Here is an 18,294-nt window from a genome sequence, read left to right as displayed (position 1 = left end):
CTCTATCTATAGCATAACTGCTGTTTGAGCCCTGGTGGATTCCCAATGCCCTGTCGAGGTCTGTGCTCATGTATTGCCCATAATGTCCATGTAGCTTGGCGGCTATTATGTCGCTATAGACTTCCATGTTGTGGGGAGGCAGGTATTTGGCCGTTGGAGGTCTGTTCCTTGCGGAGGCTTCATGATCACAACTGTCCTTCTGTGTACCAGTTGGTGGGAGCCTGCTGCACCGCAGCTGGTCATCTCGCTAGGCTTCATGCACTCTGTAGCTTTGGCCAGAGGTGGTGGATCCAGTCTGGTCCATGCTGTCCAGCTCTTCATGTTCTTGACACTGCTGGATATGCTCTACTGTGATGGTAATGTTTCTGTTCTGGAGATCTGGCTCCGTTCCAGCGCCTGCAGCCACTTTGCACTGGCGTTGAGTCTCTCTTTCTCCCATATGTTTTACCAGACGTTCAGTTTCGCTGCTGGTGGCTCTGCTGTTATGTTTGTTGCATTTCAGTTGATAACACCCTGGATGGTCTTTGGAGAACAGGGCATTTACTTTGGCCCCTGCTCTCTAGGGTATCTCTAGCCTGGTACCATGCTGTGAGCCTTTGTTAAGCAGTCCTAGGTTCGGATGAGTCACCCTGTATTTTTTTCAGTAGCCCGAGTCTTATCCTAATCTCTACACCCTTCTTAGTTCCACCACTGATAACTTCTCTCCGTGTCGCCTTGATCTATACTCCAACTCATTTTCCAGTGGGTGATACTGTTGTCTCTTGACGGTGCCAAGCATCTCCAGGAATCAGAGGTCTGTAGGTCATTACCCATTCATTAGTTTGAGTTGATGGTGGAGTTAGGCATTGCATGAGAGGCTCATATTGGATCTTCTAACATACTGAATCTGATGTTACTTCTCCACGAGCCTGTGAAGCGGTCTCAAGGATTGACTTAGCTAGTTTTCTCCATGATCTTGCTCATATCAGCTGCTGTGCTGCAACATGGAGGGGTGCAGTGAAGTTCAACATCAGTGTGTGGTGACATCCACATGTCTTCCAGTCTTCTGGAGTCTGGGATGTCAAGTGGAGTTGTCGTATCTCAGCGTGAGGCATCCTCTTACACTATGTAATGTTGGTAACGTAGCGTTTTCAGTAATGTGGATGTAGGTCCTTTGTCCATCCACAGTCCCTCATACGTTCATAATATCCCCTCTCATTAGGTCTATGTTTAGTAGCATCATGCGCAATTCGCAGGGTTCTTTGTCTCGTCATGAATGGTTGTGTCGCATAGCCCTACTCTCAAGTTGTCCTGGTTCCTCAACCATCTGGCACGACCTTAGTTAATTCCGGGCAACGTCCGAGCCCGGCATGGAACTCTTCCTTAGTTCGTGTCAATCATATTTTGAGGTAGCAGGTGAAGTCGTAGGGTCTTGTTGCCCAAGGACCCCTGACGGAGAAGTTGGTACCAAGCCAGGATTTGAACCCAGGTCCTTCGTATCAACAGCGCGGGGTCTGCTAACCACTACGCTATTCCATGTCGCTATATATAGTAGACACACACCACACAAACACACACACACACACAACACACAACACACACACACACACACAACACACACAACATCAGCCACACACACACACACAACACACAGCACACAACACACACAACATCACACAGACACACACACATCACAAGAGAGAGAGAGAGGAGGAGAGAGAGAACATGAAAAAATGGGGTTGTCATACCACTCTAAACCAGGTAATTCAATTAAGGTCGGCTATTATCAGCAGGAGGAAAAAGAAAAAAACTGTGGTAGATGATAATCCGGAGTGGCACATTTTCACACAGTGACCAGAAGAGTTGAGTATAACAGTAGGGAAAAATAGACAGGTGGGAAAAAGTTTTTAGTTGTGTAATGACCTATCCACTCCCAGTTTTTATTCAAGGTTAATTTAATAGTGTCCATTTTGCAAATTAATTCCAGTTCTGCAGTTTCTCATTGGAGGCTGTTTTTGAAGTTTTCTCGTTGAAGAATTGCGACTTTTAGATCTGTTATTGAGTGTCCAGGGAGGTTGAAGTGTTCTCCAACTGAATTTTGAATGTTATAATTCTTGATGTCTGATTTGTATTCTTTTATTCTTTTGTGTACAGACTGCCCAGTTTGGCCAATGTACATGGCAGAGGGGCATTGCTGGCACATGATGGCATGTATCACCCTGCCATAGAATAATTTCTTCTATTGAAAAATCCAGCTCTTTAGCACCCCTTGATTTAGAGGTAGATGTCAGTTGCTCCTAGAGCTCCCACTCAACATAAACTGAGACTAGTTACCCCAGAGGGGGATGGGAATAAAAATGCTCAAAACTTGGGCAGGCTCATAGTATTTATGCTCCACTCATTTAGATGTAGGAAGGAGTGAGGAGGAAGTTGCCAGAGAGACTTGATAGGTTCTAAAATTGCTTCATTAAATTGTCAGTGCCACCCAAGATGGAGCAGCAGAGACCAGAATATCAATGAGACAGGGAAAAGATTCCCTGACCTCTTCTATTTGAACCACTCTTTTTAGGAGCTTCTGGTGGACCTTCTAGTCATCAGAAGGGGGCAAAGGCACTCCCGAGGAAACTGCCTCATCTGGTGAGGAGAAAGATGAACCTAGCACAAGCTGAGGCTGTCTCTCCTCTGTTCATTGTCATGCCAAATATTCATGAACACCTTTCTTCCTGCTTGGTATTGGACCCAATAATGGGCTTGATGAGCTGACTCATCATATTTAGCTGAGAAACTGAACTTGGGGAGGGTGATCTGGAAACAGGGGGAACCCCCCTGGGTTCCAGAAGGGTACCTGAATGGGCGCTGGACCCCAAAGTCTTGCAGGCCACACGTCCATGCCAGCATCACTCACAGAGTCTTACAAGTGTACCCTGGGTGGTAAGGTCATGGGAGGGGGGTGTGAACAGCAAGACACACACTGCAGCTGGGGAACATAAGAGCAAAGGTCTGAGTCAGAAGAAGAGAGTCACCTTCTCCTGACCAAGGAGGGGCCAATCTAATCACTGGCAGGTACTGGTGCCAAGAATTCAGGGAAGAGTGAAGGATAAGAGCTCCAAGACTCAGGAGACTGACTCAGTGCTGGGACCTGCACTGAGGAGCTGGCACCAAGCAGTACCATATAAGCGATCTGCACTGCTGGTAAAATAGCACTGATAAGCTTGGCAAGTCCCCTGCGGCTTGAAACATCTCTGGAGTAGATGTACTGGGATAGTCTTTGATTGATGTAGATAGGGTTGGAACTGATGAAGATGCTTCTTCAGGCCCCAGACTTGGCAGTCCCTGCCCCGGCACCAGAGTCAACAGTGCTGATTTAACAGATGATGAGTGGAGGAGTGCTTCAGTTTTGATTGCACTCTACTCTGCACTGTCCCCTTTCTTGGCTGACTTAGGGACCGGGGATCTGCATCTCCCAGCAGTGTCCCTGGAAGCCTTCTGCTTCTTCCTGGGCACTGGAAAGGGAGAGCAGTGCCAGGACTCAGTCAGCATCGGAGACACACTTCTTCAGATGCTGAAGTGCTCAGTACCATCTCCAGTGGAGACGGCTCTGAAGGTAGTCTCAGAACTGTCTCTATCAAAAGAAACTTCAGTCTGGTCTCTAGATCTTTCTTGGTTCTAGGCTTGAAGTCCTTGCAAATCTGGTACCGATCCTTAATATGAACCTCACTCAAGCATTTCAAACAATTAAAGTGAGGGTCACCCACAGGCAAAGGTTTCAGTCATGCCAGGCAAGGCTTGCAGCCCAGTGACTGAAGCATTCCTCAGTACTTACAACAGATCCCCAAACTTGGGGAACCGAGAAAGAACTAACAAACACTAAACTAACTCAACAAACACCAACTGTCCTAGTAACTGTACAAACATGTTAACTATATACAAGAAAAAAAACATGCTGAGAGCACTTGCTATTGCAAGACCAACACATTCGACCAACCATCATGGGCAGTAAGAAGAAACTGAGGCGAGGGAGGTTTCAAGAGCAGCTTAGCCCTATCTGCTTGCAGGGCACGCAGTAGTAGAGAGAACTCAAGCTGCACCGACAGTACCACTGAGGAAAAAATTTCTGACAACTATGCCTGGGGGGTGCACCCACCAAGAGCAGAATGCACATGTGCAATCACTCAAACAACCACTTTTGCTGTCTTGCCTGGACATACAGAGGAAATGTAAATTTGTACTTGAAAAGATTAAAAAAAAAAAAAAGGCAATTGAAAAGGAGAGTTCCCCATCTCAGTAGTATCAAACTTGGGAAATGCATTAATGTAATATACATCCCACTATTTCATTCTCAAGTTGTGCACTGTAATTTAAGATAGCACCATTTACATCAAAGCATGCTATGAACTAAAATAACATTGAATTCAACAAAAATTACAAACTGGAAATAACTGTTCATTGAGACAATGAAGTCATCCATATCTAGGAGTACTGGGTTGAATCATTTGATACATCATCTTAAGATATCAAATGATCATTAGCAGCAATTTATTGTTATAAGTGTTCTTATCTGCTCTCAAGTCAATTACCTTCTTCAGACCTGTTACAGTTAGGTTAGAAAGGAACAGAGAGATAGGAACGGACCTTTGGGTGACGTGAGGTGGAAGATCATTAGATACTTCGCCATTCTCAGACACCATTGGCTTCTCAGAGGCACGGTTTCCAGCTTCTCCTTCTATTAAAAGGAAATATCACCACAGCTTAGTCATAATAACAAGTTTGAAATGTAAATCTAAGCTTTTGTACTGAATTATTTTACATTTTATCAAAGCTCAGTGTCTGCCAGTTAACTAAATCCACTACAACAGAAACAGTTTATTTATTTGTAAACAAAGCCTTTTGAGCCTGAAATATTTAAAACTATTTAAATACTGAACTTACAGTTCAAATGGACATTGAGAAATAATTCTATACTCCAACTCTTCACATTCATTCACAATACTGTCACCTTTTCCATTTGGAAAAAGATGGCTACTTACCTGTAGCATAATTGTTGTTCTTTGAGGTGTGGGTGCAGACATGTATTCCACTCAGGTGTACGCACGCCCAGCCACCAAAGCCGAAGGACTTTGTCTGGTAATACATGTAAGGGCGGAGCTAGTGCCCTTTCCCCTGTAGGCCCCACTGTGGCTATATAAGGGCAGCATCACCCTGACCCTCCCTTAGTTCCTTTGCACCAAAACTGAGGCTGGAAACTCTGACGCAGAAGGGATGAAAAGAAGGAAAGGTGATTCATCCTGTAACTGTATTTCTTCAAGTTGTGTCCCAACATAGGGTGCTCCACGTCAGGTGCAGATGCACCTTTGAGCAGAGATTTTCATTAGCAGTCAGTTGGGCACATACACCGGCCCCACAGATCTCCATGCCTTGCTGAAGATACATAAAACTGCACAGGTAAACCACCCTCACTTCCTTTTCTACTGCAAAATCCCACACAGAAAACTCTGAAGCAAAGGGAAAGGAGAGTGAACAGTGGATCTCCCATAAGGACATGCATATTGAAGAACGACAGTTACTGCACAGAGTAAGTAACCTTTCACTCTCTTTCAAGTAGTGTCCTATGGATGTTTCACTTCAGGTGACTTCTGAGCAGTACCACAGAAGGAGGCAGTTTTGGAACATAGTCTAGTACAGAAGACAGAACTGCACTGCCTACTGCTACATCAGATATAGAGGCATGAACCAAGGCACAGAACTTATAGAAGGTATGTATTGACCGTATACTGACCCTGCAGATTTCAGGTACTGGAATGTCCTTAAATAAGGACAGGATGTTGACTGCAACATAGTAGAATGGGCCAGAACCCTAGCAAGAGGTTGGGCATTGGCAATTTCATAGCAAGTGATAATATGTCCTAAAATCTACTTTGAAATCTCTGGGTAGAAACAGAGGAACACTTAGATTTGTCTACAATGTAGACTATTTGTCTCGGTGACTTCCAAAATGGTTTGCTCCTATCGAGACGGAAAGCCAATACTCTTCTGACACAGTGGGAACAGTAAACGTATGGTCTGGTTCAGATGAAACTCAGACGATACCTTAGGAAGGAATCTGGGATGTGGATGTAGGGAAATTTTATCCTTGAAAAATACACCTCTACCCTGATATAACGCTGTCCTCTGGAGCCAAAAAAAATCTTACCGCGTTATAAGTGAAACTGCATTATATCGAACTTGCTTTGATCTGCTGGAACACTGCTTTGCCATGTTATATCCAAATTCGTGTTACATCAGGTCATGTTATAGAGGTGGTAGAGGTGTACTGAAAAGGAAGTATCCACTAAAAAGGCCCTCTGATTTCCCCAATTCTTCAAGCCAATGTAATGGGAAGGGAGGGATAGCTCAGTGGTTTGAGCATTAGCCTGCAAAACCCAGGGTTGTGAGTTCAATCCTGGAGGGGGCCATTTAGGGAACTGGGGTAAAAATCTGTCTGGAGATTGGTTCTGCTTTGAGCAGGGGGTTGGACTAGATGACCTCCTGAGGTCCCTTCCAACCAATATTCTATGAATGGATTATTAAAAAGGCTGTCTTTATGGACTTCTACCTAACAAGTGGACTGTATGCCCACAAACCATCAAGGACCTATGCCTTGAGGCAGAGACTCTTTAGGGTGGGATGAAGCAGTCAGTTTGCATCTTAAGAGAGACAAGGGAAGCATGAAAGGTTGATCACCAGACAAGGAGACAATCGAAAAAGGTAATGATGCTATGCTTGTATTGGCCATGTAAAGACTCTCAAGATATCCTTGTCCTGCTTGATCTTGTTCATCACTGTTAGAGTTAGAGGCATTGGGAAAAATGAGTAATACAGACTCTTTGTCCAGGGAACCGATTGTGCCTTGGGAGAAAATATAGCTAAATAAATAACCTGATTACAGTGAAAGTGAGACAGCACCTTAGACAAAAATTCCAGGAGTGGTCTCAATGATACCTTGTCTTTGAAGAACTGCATATATGAAGTGTCTGCGATAAGGCTTGCAATTCACTGACTCATCTTGCAGATGGTATAGCCATCAGGGAGGCTGTCTTCTAGGTGAGCAGAGACCAAAAATATGGTGCTATCAGCTCAAAAAGGCCGACTCATAAGCACTCCCATCACTGTATTAAGATCCACACTGGCACCATTTTCCTCTCTGGTGGAAAAAGGCAGACAATACTCTTCAGAAATCTCACTATCATAGCACTTGAGAATACCACCTTTCCTTAGACAGGAAGATGGAAAGCTAAGATTGCAGCCAAGTGGACCTTAAGACAGCTAAGAGCTAGTTCACAAGATTTTAAATGCAGCACGTAGTACCAAATACCACGAATCTGAGCTGACATGAGCTGAATTTGCTTTGATGTTGCCCAAACTGAAAGACATCTCCACTTAGCCAAGTAAGTGGACCTTGTAGACACCATTCATTTCCTCTCCTCCTCATCTAGCCATGCAACATCCACAGAGTAAGGTGCAGACTGTCCAATGTAGGATGAACAAACTGGCTGTGACGTTGAGTCAGGTGGTAGGGAGAGACTTAGGAGGCCAAGCTGGTAGGGTGAGAAGATTGGAAAACCAACACTGCCTCAGTCAGGCCAGTGCAATCAGCATTATCTTGGCATAGTCCAATTTGAGCTTACGAATAAACTGATGGATCAAAGTGATGGGGAGGGTGAAGTTATACATCAGGTCCCCTGCTCAATTCAGATGAAAATAATTGATTACAGATCCCAGGCTGAGCACCACCTGGGAACAGAACTGACAACATTTCCTGTTGCCCTTTGTCACAAATATGTTGATAAAAGGGACACCTCTTTCTCCTGCTCAGGTGATCAGCCAGTTGGTTTTGAGAGCCTGGGAAGTGAGCTGCCATGGGTATGATTATTTCCTTGAGGCAGAAGTGACAGAATTTTATTGCCTCCTGAAGTGCTGGGTGGAGCAGCTGCCCTCTTGCTTGGTCACATAATGCACTGCAGTGGTATCGTGAGCGAGTATGAACTGTGGCTTACTGGATCTGATTCTGAAAGGCCCAATAGACATTGTATACTGCTTGAAGCTCCAGTACATTGATATGACAAGAGGTCTCCTGCTCTGCCCACAAACACTGAATCTTTAATGATCCCAAATGCACTCACCAAGCTATTGTGGAAGCATTAGTGATTAATGTTCTGGTTGGCGGAAGAAAGGCAAAAGAGCACCTTTGAAACACACTGCTGTGCTTTATCCATGATTGTAGTGTGTCCGGTAGCTCTGCGGAAACTCAGATAAGGGTGTCCAGTGATTAGCAATTTGGGTGACGGACCAACCTCAGCTACAACTGAGGAGGGCAAAGAGCCTCTCCTGCTGTGCCCTGTAAATGCATGAGGCCATTTAGCCCAGTAATCTCAGGCATACACAGACCATGGTTGAAGGATGAAACTGGAGATCCAGACAAAGGCTCCAAATCGCCTGGAATTGTTCTTACTGGAGAAAGACCCTCAACTTTGCAAAGTCTAATAGGGCCCCAATGAACTCAATTTTTTGAGCTGGGATTAGAGCTGATTTTCCTTTGTTCAGGATCAGACCCAGCTAACTGAAAGGGTCCAAAGTAAACAGGACATGAATGAGGACCTGCTCCCTGGATGTGCCTTTCACCAGCCAATTGTCCAAGGACAGAAAGACATGAATCCCTCTCCTTCTGAGAAAGGCCGTCACCACATCACCGTCACTCAATTTGGTAAAGACCCATGGGGCTGAAGATAGGCCAAAGGAGAGAACTGTGTACCATTAATGTTGACCAGCAACAAGAAACCTCAGAAACTTCGTGTGGCATATTGTAGATCGACATCAGCAAACCAGACATGATTCAGTGCAAGAAGAATAGTAGTCAGGGTAACCACAGATCAAGGATAGGTCTCTAATCCTCCCTTGGATTTGGGGATCAAGAAGTACTGGGAGTAGAATCCTCTTCCATGAAGAGGAGGAGGAAGCTCCTCTATGGCCCCCATAGCACACAGGGTTTCCACCTGTTGCATAAACAGTGACTCATCATAGTGGTCCATCCAGTGACGTGGGTATGGGGATAGGAGAGAAACTGGATATGAACTGAATAACATAATCTGATCACATAGTGCTAAGGACCTACCTGTCTGTAATTATAACCTCCCAAGTACTACAGAAGTGGGACAACCTGTCCTGGAGCAGAAGGGATGGGAAAGTTACATTCCAAGCTGGAGTGCTACTTTTGAGATTCAAGTCAAATAGGCTTTCAAGTCCAAGAGATGAGAGGATGGGCCGTTTGGCTAGAATTAGACCCAGAAAGTCTTCGCTGCAATTTGCGCCCCTTTCTGGAGAAATATTGCTACCTCAGAGTAGGTGGACTGATGGAAATATCGCTGAGGGTGATTATTACTGCCGTTGATGGCTACCAAAGTCATGTCTCCTGGGGGCCTGAACATAAATCCTCAAAGAGCACAGGGGCTTTTGGAGGTCTTTAAAGGAATGTAATGTCTCTTCATTTCTCTCAGTAATGATGAGGTGACCAAAAACAGCAAGTCTTCTATGTTCTGCTGGATCTCACGAGCCATGACAGGGTTTTGCAACCATATAAGATCCTCCTCATTGTAAAGACTGAAGCCATTAGCCTGGATAAAGCATCCACTATATCCACAGCTGACTGTAATGATGTCTTGGTCACGAAAGAGCCTTCTGCAACAAAAACCTTGAATGCTTCCCTGAAGAATTCTGGTAACTTATCCACAAATTTGGACATGCGGTCCCAGTTCACAAAGTCATTTTTATATAACAACAGCACATGCTGGTTGGCAATACACATCTGCATGGGGAACCTGATGAAGAAGAGAGATCCCTCTTCCTTCTGACGAGGAATCTGAGCTCAGCTGAGAAGATCCAGCCTGTACTAGTTCAGGCCCCTCAGTGCCTCTGAGGGGCCTGATGCTCCACAGTGGTCCCCCATGCTGAGGCAGAGATCAGGGCCTGCTTGAGAAGATGCAGCTTTAATCTTAAGTCTCAAGCCACTGGTGTCCTCTTTTTTAAAAAGCTTACAGATGGAGCACCTTTCTCTAATGTGCCCTTCCCCCAGACATCATAAATGTCAGGTTTGGGGAACGTTACTGAGGATAGCTACCCTACACCAAGGACAAACTTTATACCCTGGTGAGGGCGCATTCCACTGGGAGAAACTACATAATTAATTACTACTACCACTACTAACTATTACGACTAACTATAACTATATTCCAAAGAAACAGAGAAAAAACTGTGAAGGCAACTGTGAGGTTAAAAAAAAATCTCACCAAATACTCGGACTCTTGCTGTAGGCAATGAGAAGGGACGAGGGGGGTGAGAGCAGTGCTTCCCTTATAATAGCCACGGAATGGCTATAAGGGTGCAAGCTCTATCCCTACAGCTGCTGCTAGGCAAAATTCTCTAGCTTTGATGGGCTGGGTATGCTCACACAGTTGCAACCACATGAAGAACAACAAGGATTTCACTCTCCCCTCCAATTCTTCAAAAGTGACATGGAAACTTTTTCCTCTTATCTTCATATTTGTTCACTATACAAGGTATATGTGAGAGAGGACATGAAGTTCATAAAAAAGATCATGTTCCATACATTAGGACTTTTAAAATCTATTGCAATTATAAGCTTTTATTTCATTCCATTAAAAATTTACATTTGCTGTTTCCCCTCTAACAGTGTTTCCAATTCTTGTTTAGTTATATTCACATTATTATGATCTCAGTACAGCTGACGCCACTTATTACAAAGATTATTCTAATAAAATACAACCAATTGCCCCCCCCTCCCCTGAATGGAATGAAAAACTAGTCTGATCAAAGGGAATCTGAACATTTCCTCATGCTAAACCTATGAAGATTGTCTTCTGAGTCTCTCTTTTCACGCTGAGTTTAAACAGACATAAGAATATAAGAGCAGCTATACTGGGTCAGACCAATGGTCCATCTAGCCCAGAATCTTGTCTTCCAACAGCGGCCAATGCCCCAGAGGGAATGAACAGAACAGATAATCCTCAAGTGATTCATCTTCTGTCACCCATTCCCAGCTTCTGGCAAACAGAGGCTAGGGACACCATCCCTGCCCATCCTGGCTAATAACCATTGATGGACCTATTCTCCAAGAATGTATCTAGTTCTTTTTCTATTCTCTCTGACCAATAAGTGACAATTTTGTTTTGAATATTTGCTAACTGTGCAGGTTAGCAGGATATAACCAGCTCCTCAGGCTTTGCAACAGTATTTCTGTGGATATTTTTTATAAGTAAACATAAAAATTAGAAAAAAAAATATTAGAGGCAGAAAGCATTCAATACCGACAACCAATCTTAAAAATTTGTACAAACAGATATTTAATGACTTTTCCTGTTTAGTATTGATTTGCTCTGCTAGTGCTTTAAGAGAAGACTAACCCTCTAAGAAGTTTGCATTCTGCCCCCATAAATTTTAGTTGTTATCTCTGAAAAATAGCCCCACCCCAGGAAGTCAGGCTCTGAGTCATCAAGGAATTTATGCATATACTTAACTTTGAGCATGTGTCCCACCACTGCAGTCAATGGGGCTACTGGGATCTCATTTGTTCAGTTTTCCTAACTTGTTTATTTTTACCCTGAGCCCTGAACAATTAATTTATTACCAGTAAGATGTCCCCTTTCCTTTTTAATTGACGAATGAGATAGTAAGGATTTTTTAAAGTTAATTTTAACTTAACGCAGCACCCAGGCATTTTGAATAAAGCATCTACCGACTCTGTATATAATTTACTTCGTTAGAGTAAAAGAACAGGCATGAACACATTTAATGTACAAAAATGCTACTTTAACATTAAAGTTGATGGTACAAACTAATGAGTAAGGAAATTAGCAGTTAACAAGCCACACTGCCCTTAAGCAAGGGAGGACAGATAGCCTAGATATTAACTCACTGAACTGAGAATCAGAAAACCTGCTTCTTATTGCTGACTCTGTGACGGGCTTTGTGTGACCCTTGGAAATCTAAATAATTGGAGACATAACTATCTCCTAGAACTGGAAGGGACCTTGAAAGGTCATCAAGTCCAGCCCCCTGCCTTCATTAGCAGGATTAAGTACTGATTTTTGCCCCAGATCCCTAAATGGCCCCCTCAAGGATTGAACTCACAATCCTAGGTTTAGCAGGCCAATGCTCAAACCACTGAGCTACCCCTCCCCCTTGTAAGCCTTCCTGTTTCTCAGTTTCTTCATATATAAAACAGGCATAATATTTCTCTATCCTACACGAATGATGTAAGCCACTCATACTTTGGTGAAGACCACCACAGATTGCTTATAAAAGTAGAAGTAATTTCTTAGTAAAGCACATGACAGTATCCATTAAGATTCACTGATTGAGAGACGGCACATGTGCACAATACTAAAAGAACAGGAGTACTTGAAGCACCTTAGAGACTAACAGCTGTAGCCCACAAAAGCTTATGCTGAAATAAATTTGTTAGTCTCTAAGGTGCCACAAGTACTCCTGTTCTTTTTGCGGATACAGACTAACACGGCTGCTACTCTGAAACCACACAATACTAAGTCATTTAGAGACTACAGGGATGGAGCTTTAGGGAAGATTTAGACTAAATGAGACTAAATTAAGGACTATTTGGCAGCCTTAACTCAGAGTGCTTTGTTACGATTAGTGTGAAGGTCAGACCTTTTTCTGTTTAATATGTTCTATTTGGTTTATTAATTAACAATTTTACTATTCACATGGTAAAGCCATCACTTGGCGTCAAGGTTTTCTTCTAACTTTGGGGGAAGTGTGTGTGCAAGGTCTTTCCTGGCCTCCATCCACACTCAACTCCCATTAAAAGGTTCCCTGCAAAACTTTAAAATCAAGTGAGAAGTGCAGGCTGCTAACTGAATTTAGCCTTTAAAACAAAATCAGCTGTACTCAAGTTAGCAACAGAGGGAAATCAGATATCTCAAAATGCATCCCTCTTTGATATAACAGCTACCAATAAACTCTGCTGGAATAAGAGTTGGCCTAAAAGTAGCCAGGAAAATGGCATGGCTATTATATGGAGCAATTACAGAGTCTTTAAAATATTATTTAACTTTGAGATGAACACCATTCTACATATAAAACTTCACTTTAGTGAACTCTTCTGGGTTCCTAAGTGCAACAGGGAAAACGGTAGCTGCAACATCACAGCATAACAGACTGTGGAACATCACAGCAAAATACCAATGACTTTAAAGAGTTGATATATTTCATTTTTCTAAAAGGCATATTTATAATCAGTTACTAGCAGAATTATCCATCCCATGCTATTTGGGGAAGTAAATTTTGCAGACCACCTTTAACATAAATTGAAGCCAGAAACACATAATGAGGGGTGGGGAGCAGGAAGAGACCAATGTCTTTCTAAACTTGTACTGACATTAGGAAAGTGGAAGATGGAAATGCCATTGAAGTAGATGGCGAAATAACTACCTACAGTACTTTGCAAGGCAAGTTCCATGCAGTGTCTGCTTAGTCTCAAAATAAAATATATAAAGCAGTTATAATTAAAACAAAAACAAACAATGAAACAAAAAAACCACATACAGAAACACCACTTAACCCTAAATACAGACCAATGCCCAAGGCAGCTTTTTATTATTATAACGACTTGAATGAAAATGTATTAAAAAGTGAAAACAGAAGTCATCTACATTTCATTTTTGTTTATAAATTAAATGTTCTTTAGTGTATATTGATGTGAGTGTGAAAAATACATTATTAAAACTATAAAAAACATTTAATGCTACTACAACAAATTTAGTTTTAACTGCGGACAGGTATTTTGTGAGTGCGATTTATATTTCAGTGTAACCCTTACTATACCTGCATCACTGGCAGACTCTCCTGACAAAAATAAAACACAGTTATCAGTCTTCAGATAGGAGATTCAATATCTTGTTAAAGAAAATAATGATCAAGTTAGACATCTAGTACTGCAACAGAACCACAGAAAACTACTACCCAAAAGGGACTGAATCATTACCATGAAGAGCAAATAATTTAGTGAAGTCCTCCAAGTATAGAATCACAGTCTGTTCTGTGACGCCGTAGTTATTATGCAGAACACTGATTAGTGTCTTAATCATGGGCTGACACAATTTTAATGGAAGAAACTCCTGAAGCTTTCAGCTGACCAGACCATAGGGCACGGTCTCACTTCAATGTGAATTTAGCATACTCTACAATTACACTAAGGGTATGTCTGCGCTATGGGATCATTCCAATTTTACAGAAATCAATTTTTGGAAACAGATTGTATAAAGTCGAGTGCACGCAGCAATACTAAGCACGTTAACTCGGCGGTGTGAGTCCATGCACCAAGGCTAGTGTCAATCTCCGGAGCGTTGCACTGTGCATAGCTATCCCATAGCTACCCCATAGTTCCTGCAGTCTCCCCCGCCCATTGGAATTCTGGGTTGAGATCCCAATACCTGATGGGGCAAAAATGTGTTGCAGTTGGTTATGGGTAAATGTCGTCAGTCAATCCTCGCTCCGTGAAAACAACGGCAGACAACCATTTTGCGCCCTTTTCCCTGGATTGTCCTGGCAGACACCATAGCACGGCAACCGTGGAGCCCGTTTAGCCTTTTTTCACTGACTCTGTATGTCTCCTGGATGCTGCTGACAGACGCGGTACTGCAGTGCTATACAGTAGCATCCCCTTGCCTTTGCAAGTTAGCAAAGACGGTTACCAGCCACATTGTACCATCTGCTGCTGTCATTGGTGCTCCTGGCTGGCCTCGGTGAAGTCAGTCGGGGGCGCCTGGACAAAAATGGGAATGACTTCCTAAGTCATTCTCTTCTTTAAAGTTTTGTCTAATGGAGAGTCAGTCCTGCCTAGAATATTAGGCAAGCTGACTAAAGAACCAGAGAGGCAAATGGCCGCTCTGGGTCAGAGCCCCAGACATCCCGCAGAAATGATGAGCTGCATGCCATTTTAGAGGGTGCCCCTGCAACAACTCCACCTGTTGCTTCCCTCCTCCTCAACCCCTCCTGGGCTACCATGGCAGTTATCCCCCCATTTGTGTGATGAAGTAATAAAGAATGCATGAATACTGACTTTATTGTCTCTGCAAGCAGAGATCAAAGGGAGGAGGGTGACTGGCTTACAGCAAAGTAGAGTGAACCATCATTCTGCACTCACTCAGCCTATAGCTGAATATGGGAATCTGTGACAAGCACTAGGATAGAAGCACAGGCAGGAAGGACTGAATCTCCATTTGTGTGTAGGCCTTTGGTTGAAACTGGTAAAATACAAAATGTCCCAGAATATGTATGTTGGGGGACAGTTCTAAACGACAGCTTAATTTTTTTTTTATTTGCAGCAAAATGTAGAGGTCTAAGTATCTAATTGTGAGCCCTGGTAGCAAGGGGTAGGCACAACCGTGCGGTGCTGCTGACTGGGAGAGCAGTCTGAGCCAGAAGCCTCCAGCTGGCATGATATTCTAGGCAGGACTGAATCTCCATTAGACAAAACTTAAAGGAGAGAATGACCTGGGGAGTCATTCCCATTTTTGTCCAGGCGCCCCCGACTGACTTCACCGAGGCCAGCAGGAGCACCCACGGGACGACGATGATGGATACCAGTCCTACTGTACCATCTGCCGTCCGCAAGGCAAGGCAAAAGGATGCTGCTGTGTAGCACCGCAGCACCGTGTCTGCCAGCAGCATCCAGTAGACATATGGTGACACTGAAAAAAGGCAAGAAATGATTTTTTTCCATTTGCTTTCATGGGGGAGGGAGGCTGACAACATATACCCTGAACCACCCGGACAATGTTTTTGACCCTTCAGGGTTTGGGAGCTCAGCCCAGAATTCAAATGGTTTCGGAGAGTGCAGAAACTGTGGGATAACTACAGTCACCCCTCCCTCCGTGAGCGTCCATTTGATTCTTTGGCTTTCTGGTACACTTGTCTCAACTCCTGAAGTTTCACGCAGCACTTTGTTGAGTCCCTGTTGTGGCCTCTGTCCATCATGGCCTTGGAGATTTTTTCAAATGTTTTGGCATTTCGTCTTTCAGAACGGAGTTCTGATAGAACAGATTCATCTCCCCATACAGAGATCAGCTTCAGAATCTCCCATATGGTCCATGCTGGAGCTCTTTTTTGATTCTGGGACTGCAAGGTCACCTGGGCTGATCAGCGCTCCACGCTGGGCAAACAGGAAATAAAATTCAAAAGTTCACAGGGCTTTTCCTGTCTACCTGGCCAGTGCATCCGAGTTCAGATTGCTGTCCAGAGCGGTCACAATGGTGCACTGTGGGATAGCTCCCGGAGGCCAATACCGTCGAATTGTGGTCATAATAACCCTAATTCGAAATGGCAATGTCAATTTCAGCACTACTCCCCTCGTTGGGGAGGAGTACAGAAATCGATTTTAAGAGCCCTTTATATCGAAGTAAAGGGCTTCGTTGTGTGGACGCGTGCAGGGTTAATTCAGTTTAACGCTGCTAAATTTGAGATGCACTCATAGCGTAGACCAGGCCTAACAAATGAAAGGTCTAGAGAAAAACTCAGAGATTAGAATATTTAGAAGCAGTCATCTCAAACACCCTATAAACCCTTTAAAGCACTAGGTATATTATAAGGAAAGCTATGTCCAATTCTTATAAACTGTTGCTGCAAATATGAATGCCTGCAAAGACACTGTGTGGGAATCTGAAGGGGGCCTAACGCAGTCAGACAGACAGCTGCCTTGAATTCCATTGTGATTATCTGGGTGCAATAGACTAATGCTCTCTGAATGATAACTCCTAAAGTAAACTGAAAAGGTACTGAATACCCCATGTGACCAGACAGCTAAGCCTACCTATCGCTAATTAGCAAAATTTAAGATACTAACCATTGCCAGCAAAGGGATGGAAATCATTTAACCTAAACTCCCTTTAGAACAGCAGAAATTTCTCTCAGTACAGCTCAAGCAAGATTTCCTATTAGATATTGGCTAAGTAGGCTGCCCTAGTGGAAAACTTCCTGTGATTGGACAGCCGCAGAGCACTGCTTCTCCTCTTCATTCAACCATGCAGCAGCCACGACTAAGGTGCAGGGAGCTGATCACATGATGGAAAGTGCAGCCATGGTCCTGAGCAAGCAGATCGGGACAGAGAGGAAGTGATATGGGAAGCTCAAGTGGCAGAACAAGGAGGTCTGAGAACCAGTACTGTCTCTGCCATGCTGGAGCAATGAGTCTGAGCTTGGCCTGATCCACCTTCAATTTGAGGATGATCTGTGGAATGACCAGAATAGGGGAGGAAAGTATAAAGAGCCAGCTGCCAGCTGCAGTGGAAGGCATCAGAGAGGGAGTCCGCCCTGGGAGCAGAATAGGCGACACTTTCTGTTTCTCCTCATTGCAAACAGGACAATCACAGGGGTGTCACATGTTGCGAAGATGAACTGGAGAACACTCTCTTCCAGGGACCAGTTGTGGCTCAGGGAAAAAAACCTTGTGAGATGGTCCTCGAGACAATTTTTCACCCCCAACAACTGGACTGCTGCTCTAGTGATGTCTTCCTTGATACTAAACTGCCACAGATTGATCACCTCCAGATAGAGTAAACTGGAATGCTCCCCGCCTTGCTTATTCACATAGTACATTATAGTGGTATGGTCTGTGAGTATGTGAACCACCAAATGTCTGATGCAGTTCTGGAAGGCACAACACGCATTGTGGAAAGCCTGAAGTTCCATCACATTGATATGGAGGAAGGCTTCCTGTTCCGACCACAGGCCCTAAACCCTCAGTGAGTCCCGATGCACACCCCAACCCACAAGAGAAGTGTCCATAACCACTGACTTGGTCAGAGGGCCTAGCAAAGGGGAGTCCTAGCACACATTGCACGGGGATCCCACCAGTGAAGGGAATCTAGGACTGATAGAGGGAGGTGAACCAATCTGTCCAGAAGATGCAAGGCAGGGCAGTTAACTGTCCTGAACCATATCTGAAAGGGGCAGAAGGTGGAACCTGGTGAATTGGACCACCTGTGTGCAGGCACACACATACTGTTGTGGATGGCTGGGATTGCAGACTGAGGCAGAGATGTTGAATTGCCTGGAAGAGGTTGGTCGGCAGGAATGCTCTCAACCTTGTGGAGTCTAACAGGGCCACAATAAACTTTTTGAGTGGGAGCCAAGATTGACTTTGTGGTGTTTAAAATGAGTCCCAGACAGTCAAGCCAATGCAACATGATGTTGACATGGGCAAAAGCTATCCTCTCTGGAGCCACCCTAGAGCCAGTTGTTGAGATA

The 18,294-nt window shown here is 43.9% G+C and overlaps 1 protein-coding gene across 2 annotated transcripts in view; it reads right to left on the bottom strand.

Annotated features, from left to right (window-relative positions):
• Window positions 1–18,294, bottom strand: part of TRAF3IP1 (TRAF3 interacting protein 1) — a 134,099-nt gene that overhangs the window by 57,310 nt on the left and 58,495 nt on the right. For both annotated transcript variants that reach the window (XM_075069854.1, XM_075069852.1), the window contains one exon: window positions 4,612–4,702. In XM_075069854.1, the coding sequence (XP_074925955.1) occupies window positions 4,612–4,702 (91 nt within the window). The remainder of the gene's footprint in view (window positions 1–4,611; window positions 4,703–18,294) is intronic.

The sequence above is a fragment of the Chelonoidis abingdonii genome, chromosome 10 (genome assembly GCF_003597395.2).
Source record: "Chelonoidis abingdonii isolate Lonesome George chromosome 10, CheloAbing_2.0, whole genome shotgun sequence".
NCBI classification, from domain to species: domain Eukaryota; kingdom Metazoa; phylum Chordata; order Testudines; family Testudinidae; genus Chelonoidis; species Chelonoidis abingdonii.
This window is presented reverse-complemented; position numbering and strand designations above follow the sequence as displayed.